At 49.3% G+C, this 17,823-nt stretch overlaps 1 protein-coding gene across 2 annotated transcripts in view; it reads right to left on the bottom strand.

Moving 5' to 3' along the window:
• Window positions 1–15,557, bottom strand: part of ADAM15 (ADAM metallopeptidase domain 15) — a 37,174-nt gene extending 21,617 nt beyond the window's left edge. For both annotated transcript variants that reach the window (XM_033174702.1, XM_033174701.1), the window contains exons 1-10: window positions 15,323–15,557; window positions 9,793–9,896; window positions 9,065–9,147; window positions 7,648–7,726; window positions 6,579–6,655; window positions 6,251–6,434; window positions 6,072–6,137; window positions 3,903–3,971; window positions 3,036–3,205; window positions 1,915–1,996 (exon numbers count right to left, since the gene is read on the bottom strand). In XM_033174702.1, coding sequence (XP_033030593.1) covers window positions 1,915–1,996; window positions 3,036–3,205; window positions 3,903–3,971; window positions 6,072–6,137; window positions 6,251–6,434; window positions 6,579–6,655; window positions 7,648–7,726; window positions 9,065–9,147; window positions 9,793–9,896; window positions 15,323–15,443 — 1,035 coding nt within the window. In that variant the 5' untranslated portion in view covers window positions 15,444–15,557. The remainder of the gene's footprint in view (window positions 1–1,914; window positions 1,997–3,035; window positions 3,206–3,902; window positions 3,972–6,071; window positions 6,138–6,250; window positions 6,435–6,578; window positions 6,656–7,647; window positions 7,727–9,064; window positions 9,148–9,792; window positions 9,897–15,322) is intronic.
• Window positions 15,558–17,823: the final 2,266 nt, after the last annotated feature.

The raw sequence follows: 17,823 nt of genomic DNA on the forward strand, positions 1-17,823 counted from the left end.
AGGAGCGTTGTGTGGAGAGACTAGAAAGAGATTTGTTCAACTCGATTATGTACTTGTTTTTCTCTCCCCTCCCCCTTCCCTTTCTGTAGTTCAATGAACAAGTAAAAAAAATATTAATGTGCAAACCACAGAAAGTTACCTTATATATGTAAAAAAACATAAAAAGCATACAATAAAATAGAATTACATAAATGTTGTGGAAAGGCGTCTTGTTAATGGCCTGCATGAGCTTGATGAAACAGAAAAGTTTTCAGCAGGCGTTTAAAAGCTGAATGGCTATTTATTTATATTTTAAAAAATTATATACTTCCTTTATTCTTTGTTTTTACTTTTATTCTATTCTTCCCAGAATGCTACTTCTGCTAAGCAGATCAGGACTGTGACCCTTTCTGTTTTGTTCCACTTCTCCATGATTCACCCCAAAACCCAAAAGCATATCCATCCATTACGGTCAGTAGGCCAAAAGAAACACACCATACGAAACAATCTCGGAGCAAAACAGATTGTAAAGTACTGCACAATATAAGAACCATCATATACAGCTACAATAATTGCACATTAGTCCCTGAAAAAAGGGCCCTTACAGTTTCAGGCGGCGAGATGTTCTCTTGCTCCCAGTGTTACTGGCAGAAATTTAGCCACTGCCAGCGATACCTTGGGGTTTTTCCTCCCATTAAATATCTAACATAAAACTGAACTGGCCTTCCCAGAAGTTTGGCCAGCAAAAGGCCAATCGTCTCCTGCTGAGCTCCAGCATCTAAGTCACTTAAACAGAAGGACAGCCGTCTATAGATCCCAGCTCCTGATTATTACAGACCATAATACCCTTAAGGAAAGAGGAGCGCCAGCATCCCAGCCCCAAAGCACTTGGGTCGGGAGGATATTAAATCTGGCTGGAACAAAAAGTTCTGCAAAATTTAACAACACAAATGAACATAAAAATGCAAACTCTAGGTCAGGGGTCAGCAAACTTTTTCAGACCATGTGGGGGGGGGGGCGGACTATATTTTTTTTGGGTGGGGGGAATGAACGAATTCCTATGCCCCACAAATAACCCAGATATGCATTTTAAATAAAAGCACACATTCCACTCATGTAAAAACACGCTGATTCCTGGACCGTCCGCGGGCCGGATTTAGAAGGCGCTTGGGCCAGATCCGGCCCACGGGCCTTAGGTTGCCTACCCCTGCTCTAGGTTCTACACAAATGCAGAACCCCAATACTCCTGGTGGGTCAGTCCCCCCAAAAAATATCAGAAGCTCCACAGCATCTCCAAGCAAGGCTTTCAATGAGGCTGCCCTGGTTCTGTGGAACAGATACAGTGGTACCTCGGTTACAAGTAGGTAGTCGTGTTGGTCTGACATACGCTTCAGAAGAAGAAGAAGAGTTTGGATTTGATATCCCGCTTTATCACTACCCGAAGGAGTCTCAAAGCGGCTAACATTCTCCTTTCCCTTCCTCCCCCACAACAAACACTCTGTGAGGTGAGTGGGGCTGAGAGACTTCAGAGAAGTGTGACTAGCCCAAGGTCACCGAGCAGCTGCATGTGGAGGAGCGGAGACGCGAACCTGGTTCCCCAGATTACTAGTCTACCACTCTTAACCACTACACCACACTGGCTCTTCAGGTTACAGACTCCGCTAACCCAGAAATAACGCTTCAGGTTAAGAACTTTGCTTCAGGATAAGAACAGAAATCGTGCTCTGGCGGCGCAGCGGCAGCGGGAGGTCCCATTAGCTAAAGTGGTGCTTCAGGTTAAGAACAGTTTCAGGTTAAGAACGGACCACCGGAACGAATTAAAGTACGTAACCAGAGGCACCACTGTAATAATACAACGGGCACCCGCTTACCTGGGCTTTCCAGAAACACGCCGCTACCCCGGTCCCTGAGAAAGCAAGGGGCACAAGCACTCACCATGCTGACCCCGCCGGAGCGATGGGAGCAAATCGAACCCTGCGTGGCCGTTCCTATTGAGCCCCCGGTGAACGGAGATCCCCTATGGGGCAGGCAGGAGAAAGAAGTGTGAGAGAAGATCACCAAAACGGGGCGTGGGGGGGGAGAGATAAGGTTTTGCACAGGACAGAGCCAAGTACACATTGGGAATCCTGCCACAGCTGTGTGGGCAGGCACGAAGGGGGCAGGCTTCGGGATAGCCCCGCCCATCATGTTTCCAGGCCCCACCCACAGCCCCAGTAGTGTCAATTCCTGCCCATCAACAGTGCAGTAAACAAACAAACCCCTGTGTTGCAAAATGCGAGTCAGGAAAAGTTTATGGAATGATTCAGAACATCAAAACTAACAAACTGAAGTCTCTGAAAGTCCTTAAATGAATCACGGTGCCAGACTTTACCCGGCGGAGAACCGAGCTGTGAAGCTTTGTATTATCAGCAAATGTCCAATACTGATGTCCAACTCTGAACAGTGTTTCCGGATAACAACTACTGTTTCGCTGAATTCTTCACCAGCGAATTAGTTCAACACTCGTTAGCAGAAAGAGATGTAATTTCTTCATTAACTGAAAACAAAATTTTCAAACGATGACCCGCACCTGCATAGCAACAACTTCAAATAGCGTAGAAATTGTAAACAGTAATATAAAGAAGTTACATACCCAACTCTTTTTTTTAATAGATATAATATACATGAAAATGAAAAATGCTCTGGAACAGTGCTCATGCTGTTCTGATGTTCTGAATCGTTCCATAAAGTTTTTCATATTGTATTTGTTTCTGGTCATCGTGTACCTCAGGTTACGGACTCCGCTAACCCAGAAATAGTACCTCGGGTTAAGAACTTTGCTTCAGGATGAGAACAGAAATTGCACGGCGGTGGCACAGCGGCAGCAGGAGGCCCCATTAGCTAAAGTGGTGCTTCAGGTTAAGAACAGTTTCAGGTTAAGAACGGACCTCCAGAACGTATTAAGTTATTAACCTGAGGTACCACTGTAATAATAATAATAATAAACAACTTTTATTTCTATCCCGCCTTCCCTGGCCGAGACTGGGCTCAGGGCGGCTAACCCTCGGGCTCCTTACATGATAAGCTGGACGCTGTCGTGTGGGATCCGTGGAAGCAGTTCCTCCTGCCTCCACCGCAAGAGCCGCTCCAGAACCGCCCGGGGGGAACCGTCCACAGAAACGCGGTTCCCCTGGTTCCAGACTTCGAGGCCGACGAGAGCCACCCGCAGACCAACCGTCCGGTAAAACTGGGCATGGGAGGGGTAGGAAATGAGAGAGAGAGGGTTTTTTAAAAGGAAAGGAAAGGAGAAGGTCAGAGGGCAAAATAGAAAAGGGGTGAGTGCTTTTATTCATTCATTCGAAAGGCCATGTCCAAATAATCCAGGATGTTTTTTTTAGAAGACATCCAAATACCAAGCAGAGATGATTCCTGTCGAAACTCTAGTGGAAGAGGTTTCCACAGGTCGGGACCCTGCCACACAAAAGGCTCTGCCCCTGGCAAAGTCCAGCCAGCCCTCAGGAGTGTCGGCCATCAAAGTGTCCCCTCAGAAGACCTCAGCCCAGAAGGCAGAGCCGAAGGAATCGGCAACCCTTTAAGGTTCTTGGGCCGCAAGCTGCCAATTTCCTGCCAAGCTCTCCCCAAAATTACTCTCCGTGCGAGATAAACACTGAAGTATTTGGAGAACTGTATTTTGAAAGCAAAAGCAAAGACAGTTCCCCAATATGTATGAAGCTGCCTGGCATCAGGCGAGACCACTGGGCGACTTAACACAGAATTGCCTAGCCAACCTCCCCTAACCTGGAGGAGGATTTGGACTACAACTCCCATCATCCCTGACAATCAGCAACGCTGGCTAGGGGCCTGATGGGAGCTGGAGTCCAAGGATGTCGTCGAACTACAATTCCCACGTGCGCCACCCACATCCGTCTAGGGCACCCACTCACCCCGTCCATGTGGCTGGCGATCTCTAGCATCCGTGTCTGCGTCCAGTTAAGGTCAGGGTTCAGATTGAACTGAAAAGGAAACATAAGCGGAGGTGGTGGGAAGGGACTTCAGACGCTGAGGGCCAAGCTCAGCCCTCCCCATCTCTCTGTCTGGCCCTCGGAACTCTTCGCAGGCCACGCCCCTCCTCCTCCAGGCCACACCCCTCCTCCCCCAGGCCACACCCCTCCTCCTCCAGGCCACGCCCCTCCTCAAACACTTCTGCCTGGCAGCAATGTGCGCATGAACTCTGATCATGCCTCCTGTTTCTCTGCACAGAAGTTGGAAGTGTGCAAGTACAAAGAAAAATCTCAGATTTCCTGCACAACAAAGTTAAGGCCCTGTCCTGTACCACATGTTTAAAGCCCAGATGCCTGAACAGGTTTGGGTTCGCTATGGAATTCCTGTATTTAAATACAGTGGCACCTTGGTTGTCAAAGTTTTTTAAAGTTTTAAAGTTTTCCAAACATTTTCACAATAACCTTCAAATCAAATAATTGCATTCCTTCGTAAATTTACTTTCCCCACCCTCACCTCCGCAGCGTTCTTACTCAAACCTTTTTCTACTGCATTATATCTTCATTGGAATTCCCGTCTTTTTATATATTTTTTAAGATTTGCACACCACTTTTATTTAAAAATAAAACAAACACCAACAACAACCCACCTCAAAGCGGTTTACGGAGAGAATAAAACGATGGAATCATCAGCTAAAAGCAACGATTTGAAGCACAGAAATAAAACCCGCAATATACAGGGTAAAACATACGGTACACCCAAAAACTCCAGGTGTTTGGGTAGGCATGACTTAAGCAGAAATGTTTTTAGCAGCCACTGAGAAGAGTCCGGCGAAAGTGCCTGCCTGATGTCAAGAGGCAGGGAGTTCCAAAGTGCCGGTAAGATCAATTTCTTACAGATGTGGAGCGGGTATTATGCGGGACTTGTAGCCATCCCAGTTACATAGCTTGGTCAAGCGGGTATGTCTGGGGCAAAGCAATCTCACAGGCAAACTGGCCCCAGTTGTTAAGGGCTTTATAGCTTGAACTTCAGTTGGCAGGAAATCGACAACCAGCCCAGTTCTCTGAGAACATGTGTTTTATATGGTGACAAGGCCTCACTCCTGCAATTTTGCAGATTCCTCCCTTCAGGGGCTACCGTATTTTCCGGCGTATAAGACGACTGGGCATATAAGACGACCCCCAACTTTTCCAGTTAAAATATAGAGTTTGAGATATACTCGACCACAGATTCTCCACCCGGCGTATAAGACGACCCCCGACTTTTGAGAAGATTTTCCTGGATTAAAAAGTAGTCTTATACCCCAGAATATATAATACTTGTTTGATGAGCAGATTATGTACCGAGGATTTACTTTCTTCCTGCTTCTCCTCCCTGTTTAGCCAGTGCTGAGTTAGCATGCGCTTGTGTCAACTTCTTAGCTCCATTCTGGCCACACGTAAAAAACTATACAGTCGTACCTTGGTTTTCGAACCGCTTAGTTCTCGGACGTTTTGGCTCCTGAACATCACAAACCCGGAAGTGACTGTTCCAGTTTGCGAACTATTTTTGGAAGCCCAACGTCCGGTGGGACTTCCGTGACTTCCGATTGGCTGCAGGGGCTTCCTACAGCCAATCAGAAGCCGCACCTTGGTTTCCAAACGTTTTGGAAGTCGAACGGATTTCCGGAACGGATTCTGTTCGACTTCCGAGGTACGACTGTACTTAGAGCAGCTCTGTATGCCACGACTTAGAGACCTGAAGATTTCTTTACCCTTCCAGTCATCTTACCAGACTTACTCCTTTCTGCGTACCACGGCTGCGATAGATTTACCAAACGGCAACAGATTTAACCATCGGAAACCTTCAGCACAGATTTCCCCGGGGATTTGGTTTCCGATGGGGACAGTGAGGGAACGAGGAGAAACAGGGAAACCTCTCCTCGTTGAGATCTGGCAACTTGAGGAATCGGCCCATTGGGAAATGTCCCTCACTGGGTAAAACTGCACATTTGCGATCCGTTTTAGAAGAGACGCCATTGCGCTTTCTTTCTGGGAAGCTACGAGGAATGTGTTTGCTTTTGTGTTAAGGGCTTTGCCACGGAGGGCCAAGGGGCGGTAGGAGCATCGCCTCACCTCTGCCTGGTCAGCCACCATCACTAGCTCCACGAATCCACGTTCAGGCTCCACCTCTCGCTTTGCCTGGGAGACGGGGCAAAAAACACTGTTAAGCACCTGGATTGCTACTGCCGCTCAGAGTAAGCAGGACAGGGCCGGCTGGGCCGATGCTCTGGCCCAGATGTTCAAAAACGTACCCTTTTTAGCCAGCTGCGCTCGGGCTGCGGCCGCGGGTGGAACTGTCCCCGGGACAGAGAGACCAGCACACATTCCCCCGTCTCTTGCCTGACCGACTCAAGTCTGTAGGCTCTCGTACCCTGATACTCTTCTGCGCTGGACTCCAGGCTGTAGCTCCTGTCGCTGGACACAACCAGCAGACCACTGGGAGGGCGGAAAGGGGAAAAAAACATTCAACTTCCAACCACATTTATGCCCATGGAAAACCGCAAGAGTGAAAGGAATCTGCTCAGGCGTGATCCCTCCATCCTCCCACAGAGCTTCACCTCGTCCAGCCTCTCCTCATACCTTAGCCCAGAGCAAACGCAGACATTGGCCCAGGAGTCTCGGTAGCCCTGGATCTTCCCTCGATAGCAGCAATTGCCCTGGAAGACAGAGAAAGCAGCAGAATAAGCACAGCCTCCCAGGTTTGGCGTTATCGCTGCCACACACCCACACCCCACCCTGCTCCCTGCTTTTCTCACTGGAGATTTGCCCCATCCCCTTGACCACTGTGGCCACATGACCTGGGATAGCTCAGTCGGTACAGCAAGAGACTCTTCATCTTAGGGTCGTGGGTTCGAGCCCCGCGTTTGGGCAAAGGATTCCTGCACTGCCGGGGGTCGGACCCGATGACCCGTGTGGTCCCTTCCATCTCTGCAAGTCTATAAACACCTGCACCTTTACATTGTAAAGCACTGTGATGCCGTTCTATGGCTTCCCCCGACGAATTCTGGGACCTGGAGTTTGCTAAGGGTGCCGAGCGTTGTCAGGAGGCCTCCCTACTTCCCTGAAGGAGCTGCAATTCCTGGAATGGTTTAACAACAGATTCCTCATCTTCATAGGAAACTCTGGGAACTGTAGCTCTGTGTAGGGATTCAGGGGTCTCCTAACAACTCTCAGCGCCCTTCACAAACTACACCTCCCAGAATTCTTTGGGGGAAGCCTGACAGCTTAAAGAGCTTTAAATATAACCCATAATCCTTCCCAGCTCCACAACAACCTTTTTGAGATACAACCACCAGAACGGTACACAGTGTGGTTGGACTGTGAAATGCCTGAGGCAGCTGCCTTTTCCCCAACATAAAATCTGCCTTTTTCAGAGTATCCGCCCACAGGCTGGACCTCTTTCCCGTGAACCCTCTGCTGCCGTGACCCCAATCTCTCTTTCCTGGCCAATGGCTGCCCACTCAGATCCCAGCCTGCTTCTCCAGCCCTGGAGCTGGCACCTCCGCTGAAACATCTGCATCGTGGCAGAGTCCCAGCTGGCAGAGGAGGTGGGCCCAGGAATAAACATTCCCTAGGCCCCGGATCTCAGCGGGGATGGGTGCCAGCGGAAGAATGGGCTGCGCAGAGCCAGAAAAAAACAGGTGCCCACCTCTGAGCTCGTCGGATGCGTCGCCCTCTCCCCGTTGGAAAGGTAATAGACGAGTCCTTGGGTGCCTGCCAGCAGCTCCCTACGAGATGGAAGACATACAAATCAGCAGGGACAGACTGTGGATTTGGAGGACGCAGGAAGGTTGCAGGGAAAAGATGGCAGCAAAGCTCCTTTTTAAAATTCGCCCCTTGAATCAGAACCACGAGGACTAGAAGCTTAATTGATTTTTAGGCGAGGGACCCTAGCAGAGAACTTGCATGCAGAAGGTCTCGGGTTCAACCCCCAATAGCATCTAATTATTATTATTATTATTATTATTATTATTATTATTATTATTATACCCTGCCCATCTGGCTGGGCTTCCCCAGCCACTCTGGACAGCTTCCAACAAAATATTAAAATACAATAAATAATCAAACATTAAAAGCTTCCCTAAACAGGGCTGCCTTCAGATGTCTTCTAAAAGTCTGGTAGTTTTTGTTCTCTTTGACATCTGGTGGGAGGGCGTTCCACAGGGTGGGTGCCACTACCGAGAAGGCCCTCTGCCTGGCTCCCTGTAACTTAGCTTCTCGCAGGGAGGGAACCACCAGAAGGCCCTCGGAGCTGGACCTCAGTGTCCGGATAGATCGGTGGGGGCGGAGACGCTCATTCAGACAGGGCTGGGAATATTCCTTCTCTGAAACCCTGGAGCCCCACAGGCAGATCAGACTGAGCTTAGATGGCCCTTTGGCCTGATCCTGCAGGGATCTTGGGTTACTGTGGCTCTCAAACTCTTTTCTCTATGTCACACTTTCAGAATAAACATTTGCTCGCGCCACACGGAATTTTTCAACGGTAAGAAATGCAATGGAAAACAAAAAGATCGCAACAGGGATTGCCCTCAGCGTTGCTTGATACCCTTTGCTCTCAGTTTGAGAAGATATCTAGCCATATTCCTCAATTTTTATTTTATTTTTGATACTATACAGGCAACGGCCGTTTTGCACAGGGGTTATGTTCCTGACCCATGCATGTGTTGGAGGAGCGCCGACCTTTTCCGGCCGCTTCTATTTGTTGTGATGTGTGGATGTGCAGTCACACACATACTGGACCAGCAAAAAAAAAACAGCCATCGCCTTTACTACAGTGAAATTTTTAAACGTTTCTCTAGATTCTCCTCCCATCTCCCTGCCACGCTTGCCATCTTCTGCGCGACACCCTTGGAGAACCGCTGGATCACACTAAGATTCGGGGAAGAGGTTAGGATAAAATGGTGGACATGGCCCCCTGCTTCATTTCCCGTGGGTTGTTTTAATAATGTGATGGTCAGGCTGCGGAGTATCGAAGCAGGAGCCAAAATAATTCTAGGGGGGGAAGCTAAAGATTTCTCGTTAGAAGGCCCTCGTCACTTCTGCCCATGATGCAAACTCGAACTCACCGATTCTGTACCAAGTCCAGGAGGAGGCGATCTCCCTCGACCTCCAGCACAACCCTCAGCCGAGCCGGGAAGCCCTGAGACCCCTGAAAAGGAGGGACGCCCGAAGAGGCGATGGTTGGCAAAAGGAGACAAGAGAGCCCATCATGTTTTCTGTGTGGACAGATCCCACCCGCCCCTGCTAAGCAGGCAGAACAAGTGGCTGAGACCACCCCCTTGGGCCAGATCTCTGCCCGTTACCATGCAGGCTAAACTCTTTCCAAAAGTGGCCCCTTCAACAAGGCCAAACCTAGGGCAGGGGGGAAAGCTCCCTTCGTCCCCTTGATGGCAGGAAGCGCCTCGCCCAGCTTAGCTCATTGTCCTGCAGGCATGAAGGGGAGCCGGGGGGGGGGGTTGTGCGTGACCGAGCATGCCGCGCAGGGGTGTCTGCTTCTCCCCCCCCCCCCCGGCATCCCCACCCAGCGTTTCCTGCCTAGGAGTAATACACGGAAATGCTTGGAGGCTCCCAGCATCTGTGGGTCAAGGCATAGGATTGGGAGGGCAGGCTGAAGGCTTGGGGAGAGGCGGAGCCGAGTGGCACCGGTTGCAGAGCGTGATGAGCTCATTTGGCCAGCTCAGCTCGAGGTCACGGCGTCATCGCAGCTGCTCCACTTGCCCCTTTTCCGGCCGCCTCTAGCTTTCTCCCGGTTAACAGATCTCTCTCCAGCCGGAAAGCCGGCAGGGAAACTCACCAACGCTGCCTCCTTCAGGCTGATGGGCTGCCCGCCCCGCAGGATCGTTGGCGAGATGGGCCACGAACAGGTCCTGTTGTCCCACGGCCGCTGGATCCCAGCATCTGGAATTGGGAATGGGCAAAAGCTGTCAATTCCGGTTACTCTCAGTTGCATGTTTTCCTGCAATCTTTTAAATTTTGGCTCACCGCTCCAATCTACAATCTATTTTTTGCAAGCTTTTCAGTGTCAATTTCTCACCCACCTACCCTGCAAACGAGGTTTTGTTTCGCTATATAACACATGTAAAACCACAGGGACTTAACAACAAGTGAAAAATAGGCACGTAGAATGAATCCTGTAGCACATGGGTTAAAATGCAACAATCAAGGGTATCAGCGTTATCTGACTATCAAGTCTAGTTCCAGATTTGCCAGGCTTTAAAATGATGCGTTTTGCTGCATACATGATAAAGGGATGCCATATCACATAAAAAGTGTCTGGAGGTTCTCATCCTTGTTGATTTTAGTGCTAATTTCTCATGCCCATTTTTTGGTATGCGATTTCACCTATTATTTCTGCAAAATAGCCATTTCCTAGACACAGTGCACAGCTGCATGCCTTTTTGACTAATGCATGCATTTTGACGCACACAATGTCCTGGTATATGTATTTGAAGACCCCCTCAGTCAGCTGGAGGACGGATTTGCAAAATTTGGAGAACTGCACATTTCAAAGGAGGGCGTTCTGGTTTGCAGATTGTTCCGGGAAGGGCAGATATAGCAAGTTCCCCTTTAAATGCAAACGGAAACAGAAACAGATTTCTTCTCCGGTGCCACATGGAATGCCAAAAAAACAAAGCATTCGCTGCCACCCCTTCCCTCTCTGCTCCATCCACTTGAAAGGCCTTTCCACCCCACCAGCTTTTATGCCCAGCCATGTATTAAATCAGTATCTTGGGAAGTCTGGATTCCCCATGGAGAAAGCTTGCTATGGCGTCACCTCAATGAATAATGCAAATGGACTCTGTTATAAACAGTTGCAAGGCCTAATTGGTTCAGCTTCTGAAAGGCATGGAAACAGTCGCGGACAGAACCTCGGCCCTCCAGATATTGCTGGCCTCCCCAACTCCCACCATCTCTAACCACTAGCTATACTGGCTGGGAGGCCGATGGGAGGCAGAGCCCTATACACCACCTGGAGTGCTGGCGGTCCGACCTTTGGAGGGGCCACAGGTCCCCTAGATCTGCACTACCTTCTGAGTCCCTCTCCACCCACCTCAGACTTCGAAGATCTTATGGACTAGAAACCTGTGTAGTATTGTGCACAGGTTTTTATTATTACAGTCGTCCCTTGCATCCCGAACGCCCTGAAACTCGGACGTTTCGGCTCCCAAACGCAGCAAACCTGGAAGTGATTGTTCCGGAGCTTCCGGCAGCCCATCAGAAGCCGCAATTTGGTTTTGGAAGTCGAACCGACTTCCAGAACGGATTCCATTTGACTTCCAAAGGTACGACTGCATTATTCTTTTGCACACGAACAGAATTTCAGCCCTAGGACTGAAATGCAAGCAGGATTATACCACAATACACTTCTCCCTCCCCTCCTTCCAAGGAACTAAAGAAAAGACTTCCTTTCTTTGTGGGGTTCTGCTGAATCACTGACACATTGCATTGTGAGCCGAGATGCGCAGCAAATGAGCCTTTGCTCAAACAGGCTTAAGGGCTTAAATGGTGCTGGAAAGGGGAGAGTGGTGAGCTTAAAGCGGGGAGTGGGGGGGGGGCAGAAAAGGTGACTAACATTACAAGCCCATGCATGTTTATTCAGAACCATCCCCTGCCTCTGTTCGATGGGGCTCATTCCCTGGTAAAGAAGCACCTGATTGCTGTTTGACCTGACATGTATGTGCACAGATAAAGGGAAACGTCTTTCTAAATCAGTCTTTGGTCCATCAACATCAGGACTGATCACGCTGGCCTGCAGCAGCATCCTGGGAAGTTGGGTGGACTAAGGTCCTTCCTACCATCTATGAAGCTGTCTTATGCAGATCCAGTCCATCAAGTGCAGTATTTTCTACACTGGCTGGCAGCAGCTCTCTGCGATTTCAGACAAGAATCACCCCCCCCCCTAGAAATAACGCAAGACCCCAGCCCCCATCGTTCAAAACATATGGCTGATTGGGACAGGAACCTTGGAAGCCGCCTTCTGCAGTCAGAACGTTGGTCCTTCTAGCTGAGTGCTGCGTACACGGGCTGGCAGCAGCTCAATTGGTATTTCAGACAAGTGCCTCATCCCACCCTACCTGGAGATCCTGGGAACAGAACCTGGCACCTTCTGCATGCAAAGCAAGCGCTCTACCAGTGAGCTACTGCCTGTTTGCTACACCATTTAAGAACTGTGAAGACTGTCTTGAGTGAAGGTTAATAAAATAGTTCAGTTGGTGAGAGCATAGTGCTGACAACACCAAGGCTGCAGGTTCGATCCCAGTAAGGGACAGCTGCATATTCCTGCACTGCAGGGGGATTGGACTAGATGACCCTCACAGTTCCCTTCCAACCCTACGGTTCCGTGAAAAGCACATCAGAAGGGCCCAGCTGGATCAGGCTAAAGGCCCACATCCTGTTTTCACAGTGGCTGCTAGCCAGATGGAAGCCCGCATTCCTCTGCTCACTTTGACATCTGGCCCTGCCCACCCCGGCATCTGGCCCCCAGAAGGTTTCTTGGAAGGCAATGCAGCCCAGGAGCTCAAGAAGGGCAAAGCCTAAATCCATTGTGGAGGCACCAATTTAAAAATTTAGCAGGTGGCCAAGGAGAAACCACATGGATTTCTGTGCAGCACTTAGGATAAGTTGAAAGCCAGAGTGAGGATCCTCTTGGAAGATTGCATCCGATCGAGGAGAGCACAGTAACGTAAACGGAGCGTTGTTATTGGAGAGGCACTAGAAGCTGAGTGTGCAGACACACAATGCCCCCATCACTTCCAGGAGGGCTGAGTAGATTTTAAGGAGTACATACAGTAAAAACCTCTACCAGCTCCCCCCGATTTCTTAGCTGCCCAAACCATAGATGTTGGTTGGACTCCAACTCCCATCAGCCAGTGCAGCCAATGGTCAGGGATGATGGGAGTTGCAGTCCAACACCTTTAAGAAGGTCTCTGGATATATAACGAGGATAGCAGATAACGGAGCCTCCAGGTTCAGAGGCAGCCTACCTGCCGACAGAGCAGCCACACCCAACCTTGGTCCCCAGATGTTGCTGGGACTACAACCCCCATAATTCCCGGCCATCGTTGCCCATGGTCAGAAGATGGGGAGCTGTAGTCCAACAATGTCTGAAGTAACCAAGGATGGGCTAGACCCAGCTTCCTAAACCTTGGCCCTCCAGATGTTTTGAGACTACAATTCCCATCATCCCTGACCACTGGTCCTGCTAGCTAGGGATCATGGGAGTTGTAGGCCAAAAACATCTGGAGGGCCGAGGTTGAGGAAGCCTGGGCTAGAGAGATTAATGGTGAGGAGAGGAAGAGGGCTCTTGGCTTCATAAACCTGTTGAAAAACAAACTCATGGATGTTTGGTCTAGGGTTGCCAACTTCTGCAGCTGCGCCTTTAACAGCAATTTGACCTGCAGCAGTGAACAGGTGATCGTATTCCTTTCCATGTCATGGAAAGTACACCTGCCGATTTCTCCGTCTCAAACCACAGCTAAAAAAATGGAGGGACACCCCCAGGTCCTCCTCACCTGCCTTCTCCGGCTATCACCAGCAACCTCCACCCAAGATGGGGAGAGAACCTAGGAATATACTGTATGCAGCTGCCTTCTTCCGAGTCAGGCCCATCAAAGCTCTCAGTACTGTCTACACACTGACTGGCAGCAGCTCTGCAGGGTTTTCAGAGACGGAGTCTCTCGTAGCCCTACCTGGAGATGCCAGGGATGAAACCTGAGACCTCCTGTGAGCAATGCAGTCGCTTCGCCACTGAACTATGGCAAAAACTGGCTCTTTTCAGCTGCTGATTCAGAGGGCAAGAGTAGAGCACACACCATACAGGAAGCCCAGACTCACACAACCAAGAGTGCCGGCCAGAAAACAGTGCCAACCCCGGCTTTCTAGATGAGCAAGACACGTTTTCAAAGAGGCACCTGTCTATAGTGTTTACTGTACTTCAGTTATCTTCCAGGGCAGGCCAGTTAAGGGCTGCAATCTTATTGTCATACTTACTTGAGAGCAATCCCATTGAACGCAATGGTGAATAATGCCTAAACAACTCAGTGCTTAATTCTGTTAGCAGCAACTCCCCTCCACCTCCATTTTGGAAATTTTCCCTCTAATATTTGATATGGGTCTATTTACTGCGTGATAATGCAAATGCCCTCTGAACATGCTTAGGGGCACCTTCATCTTGTCTGACAATCACATACTCCAATGAAGAGGGTTGGAATTACATCCTGGGCCAATGGCTCCATGGTGGGATAAATTAACCACAGGCAGAGATGGGGAAGCTGTCACACTCGAGGTGTTGTTTGGCTCACATCAGTCCCAGCCAGTTTGGCCAATGGTCAGGGGCATAGGTGTCAACTCCCTGGGGCACTGGGTGACTGAGCACCCTCAAAATTTCCTATGAAGGGGCTGGGCACCCACAAATTTCAGTGCCGGGGTCATGCACACTTCATGGCACCCACGGTCAGGGATGATGGGAGCTGTAGTCCAGCAACATCTGCAGGTCTACAGGTTTTCCACTCCTGCCCTGGACCAATCATGTCCTAACCAATCAGGGATCACATATAAACACATTTACAGAGGTCAAAAGGATGTGGCCCTCCAAATGACGTTGGACTCCAGCTCCCATCAGCTCCAGCCAGCATGGGATAATGGGACCTGGAGTCCACAAACATTTGGCGAGAGACAGATGATATGCAGGTTTCCTAACCCTGGTATAACAGCTTAGAAGAGAGAGGCTGCAATTCTAATGACACTTATCATCGGATCCAACGGGATTTACTTCTTTGCAGGTATGAATAGAACTGCAATTTGAGTCACCAGGAAATTCCGCTCCTACCTCTCCCATCTCACTACTGACAAGCTGCTGTTTTCTCTGCAACATGCAATAATGCTGCCCTGATTTATTATTGTGAACACCTGCTCTGCATGCAAAGGGCTCCTGGTTAAATCCCCAACATCTCCAGGTAAGCCTGGCAATAAAAACACCTTTGCTGAGAGCTGCTGCTGCTAGGCAGCCAGTGTGAACATACAGAAGACACACCAATGAACTGACTTGAAATAAGGAAGCTTCACAATAACCCACCTACCTTGCAGGGTTGTTGTAGAGGATCAAAACAAGCCAAGCTGTGCTTCCATTTTTTTTTTTTAATGCTGCAAATCTTCATGCGTGTTTACTCAGAATTCCCAACACCGCCGCGGGTTTCTCGTTTCCCGGGTCAGCCTGCGTGGTAGCTGACTGCAAACGGACCCGCGCTTGGGAAGAAGTAACGTGTGAAGGCGGCCGCAAGGGGTGGCGGGGAAAGGGGTAAACGGCATACGCCTCTCTGACTCACCGTCCTTCCGTGCTCTCGAAGTGCCTTCGCGCCGCTGCGGCGCCGGTCCGGGGAGAAAGCCGCCAACCCCGAAGGGAGCGCAGGATGCCAGAAGTACGCCAACCCCCAAAAGCAGCGCCATGCGTCCCTCGCAGCCGCCGGGGAGTCGCGGGAAGAGGCGCCCCGACGGTGCGCCCTAGCGCGCAACAACCGCCGGCTCCTTGGAGAGGTCCGTGCGCCCTTGGCGGCGCTTTCGGGGCGCTCGCTTGGAGAGCAGCCGGAGATCGGGGCGGCCGGGAAGGGGAGCAGGTTGGCTCCGGAGCAGCAGCGAGGGCAGCAGCCAAGGCTCCGGCTAAATCCCTCCCCGGGGCCGGGCTGCAACGGATGAGGGGCCGCCTCCTCGGCCCCGCCGCCTCCGCCCGCCCTCCCGCCTCGCATTGCAGCGCAGCTGCTGGGCCCGCCCGAGAACGGGAACTTCCTGCCCAAGCGACCTTCAGCCTCCGCCCGGCTGCGCCTTGCCAAAGCCCGGCCCGAGAAGCCGCGGCGCGCCCGCCCTGCGTAGCTCACCCTCCTTCCCGGCTGGCGCAGTGCCTGGACGCGCCCAATGAGGGCGCAACGGGCGGGCGGAATGCCAGCTTCTCCGCCCGGCCGAAGAAGGGGTTCCGTTCCGAGGCTGGAAAGCGGCGGCGCTTCCGAAAAGGGATTGGCACCGAGCAGCAGCGGGGAAGGGGGGCGGTGGAGAGCTTCGGGATTTCCCTGCCCCAGAGGGAAGGGCGAGCGAGGCATGGCATTTTGGACCTGACAGGACTTGCCAAACAGAATAATAATAATAATAATAATAATAATAATAATAATATATCATCATCTTACATGCGTAATCGCCTTACCCCAAACCGCCCACTCCGCTGCTCCAGTCTGCAGAACTGGCCCTGTTGCAATCCGCGCTTAACACCCGCATAGTCGTCGTTCCGCATTTGTAAGAAGTCGTCACCCTTTGGAACTCCCTGCCTATTGATGTCAGGTCTTTTTCGGAAACTGCTAAAAACATTTTTGTTTAAGCAAACCTACCCAGATATGTAGAATGTTGGCCGATTTTTTAAAAAAAAAAAAAGCTTAATTTTTTTAATAACTTAATTTTTACTGATGATTTTATTTCATTCTTTTTGTAAATTGCTTTATGATGGGCAAACAGAGTAGAAATCTTTGAAATGAGTACATTAAATAAATAAATAAATAAATAAATAAATAAATAAATATTAAAAATCATAGTCAAAACAAAATAAAAAATAAAAAAATCCTTCCAGTAGAACCTTAGAGACCAACTAAGTTTGTTCTTGGTATGAGCTTTCATATGCATGCATACTTCTTCAGATACACTGAAGTATCTGAAGAAGTGTGCATGCACACGAAAGCTCATACCAAGAACAAACTTAGTTGGTCTCTAAGGTGCTCCTGGAAGGATTTTTTTTTTTTTACTATGGCAGACCAACACGGCTACCTACCTGTAACTAAAAATCATAGGTAAAGGTAAAGGACCCCTGGATAGTTAAGTCCAGTCAAAGGCGACTATGGGGTTGCAGCACTCATCTCACTTTCAGGCCAAGGGAGCCAGCATTTGTCCACAGACAGCTTTCTGGGTCATGTGGCCTGCAAAGAGGCGTGGCCTGGGGAGAATCTTGAGGTCCAAACAGAGCAGTCTGGAGGGCCACATTCAGCCCACAGGCTGGAGGTTCCCACACCCCTGTGTTAAGAAAAATCAAGATTAGCCCATAATATCCAACTTCAAGATTGGGAAAGGTTATGGAAAACTGATTTGAAATTCTCTGCGTGCTGTACGTTGAAAGAAAACTATATGAAAATGATGTACCAATGGTATTTGACTCCCAGTAAGTTAGCAAAAATGTATAAGACAGGTACAAACATCTGCTGGAAATGTAAAGAAAAAGAAGGCACCTTTTATCATATGTGGGGGTCTTGTAATAAAAGCATTCTGGGAAATGATACATAATGAGTTGGAAAAAATGTTCAAATTAACTTTTATTAAAAAAAAAAAAAACAACCCTGAGGCTGTTTCTATTAGAAATTGTAGATGCTGAAATTCCAAGGGAGCAGAAAAGACTTTTTATGTATGCGACGACAGCCGCATTGATGCTATTAGCCCAGAAGTGGAAAGAAGATAAAGTCCCTACCAGGGAAGAATGGCAAATTAAACTGTTGGACTATGCCGAAATGGCGAAACTGACCGGAAAGCTCAGGAACCAAGAAGACCAAACTTTAACAAAGAATGGATTTTTTAAAAAATAATTTATCTTGGAGACTACTGTAAGCAGATGAAAACATTAGCAGGATTGCAATAACACTTGTAATGTGTAGCAAGTACTATGGAGATAATGGAGATATATAAAATATGGACTACTGAAAAAGATGCAGTAGAAAAGGTTTAATAATAGGACCCACGGAGGGGATGGTGGGAAGGTCCAGAGATTCGGGGAAAAATCCTTAAATGTGGATGTGTATGGTTG

This window comes from Lacerta agilis, chromosome 17, assembly GCF_009819535.1.
Source record: "Lacerta agilis isolate rLacAgi1 chromosome 17, rLacAgi1.pri, whole genome shotgun sequence".
Classification (NCBI taxonomy): domain Eukaryota; kingdom Metazoa; phylum Chordata; class Lepidosauria; order Squamata; family Lacertidae; genus Lacerta; species Lacerta agilis.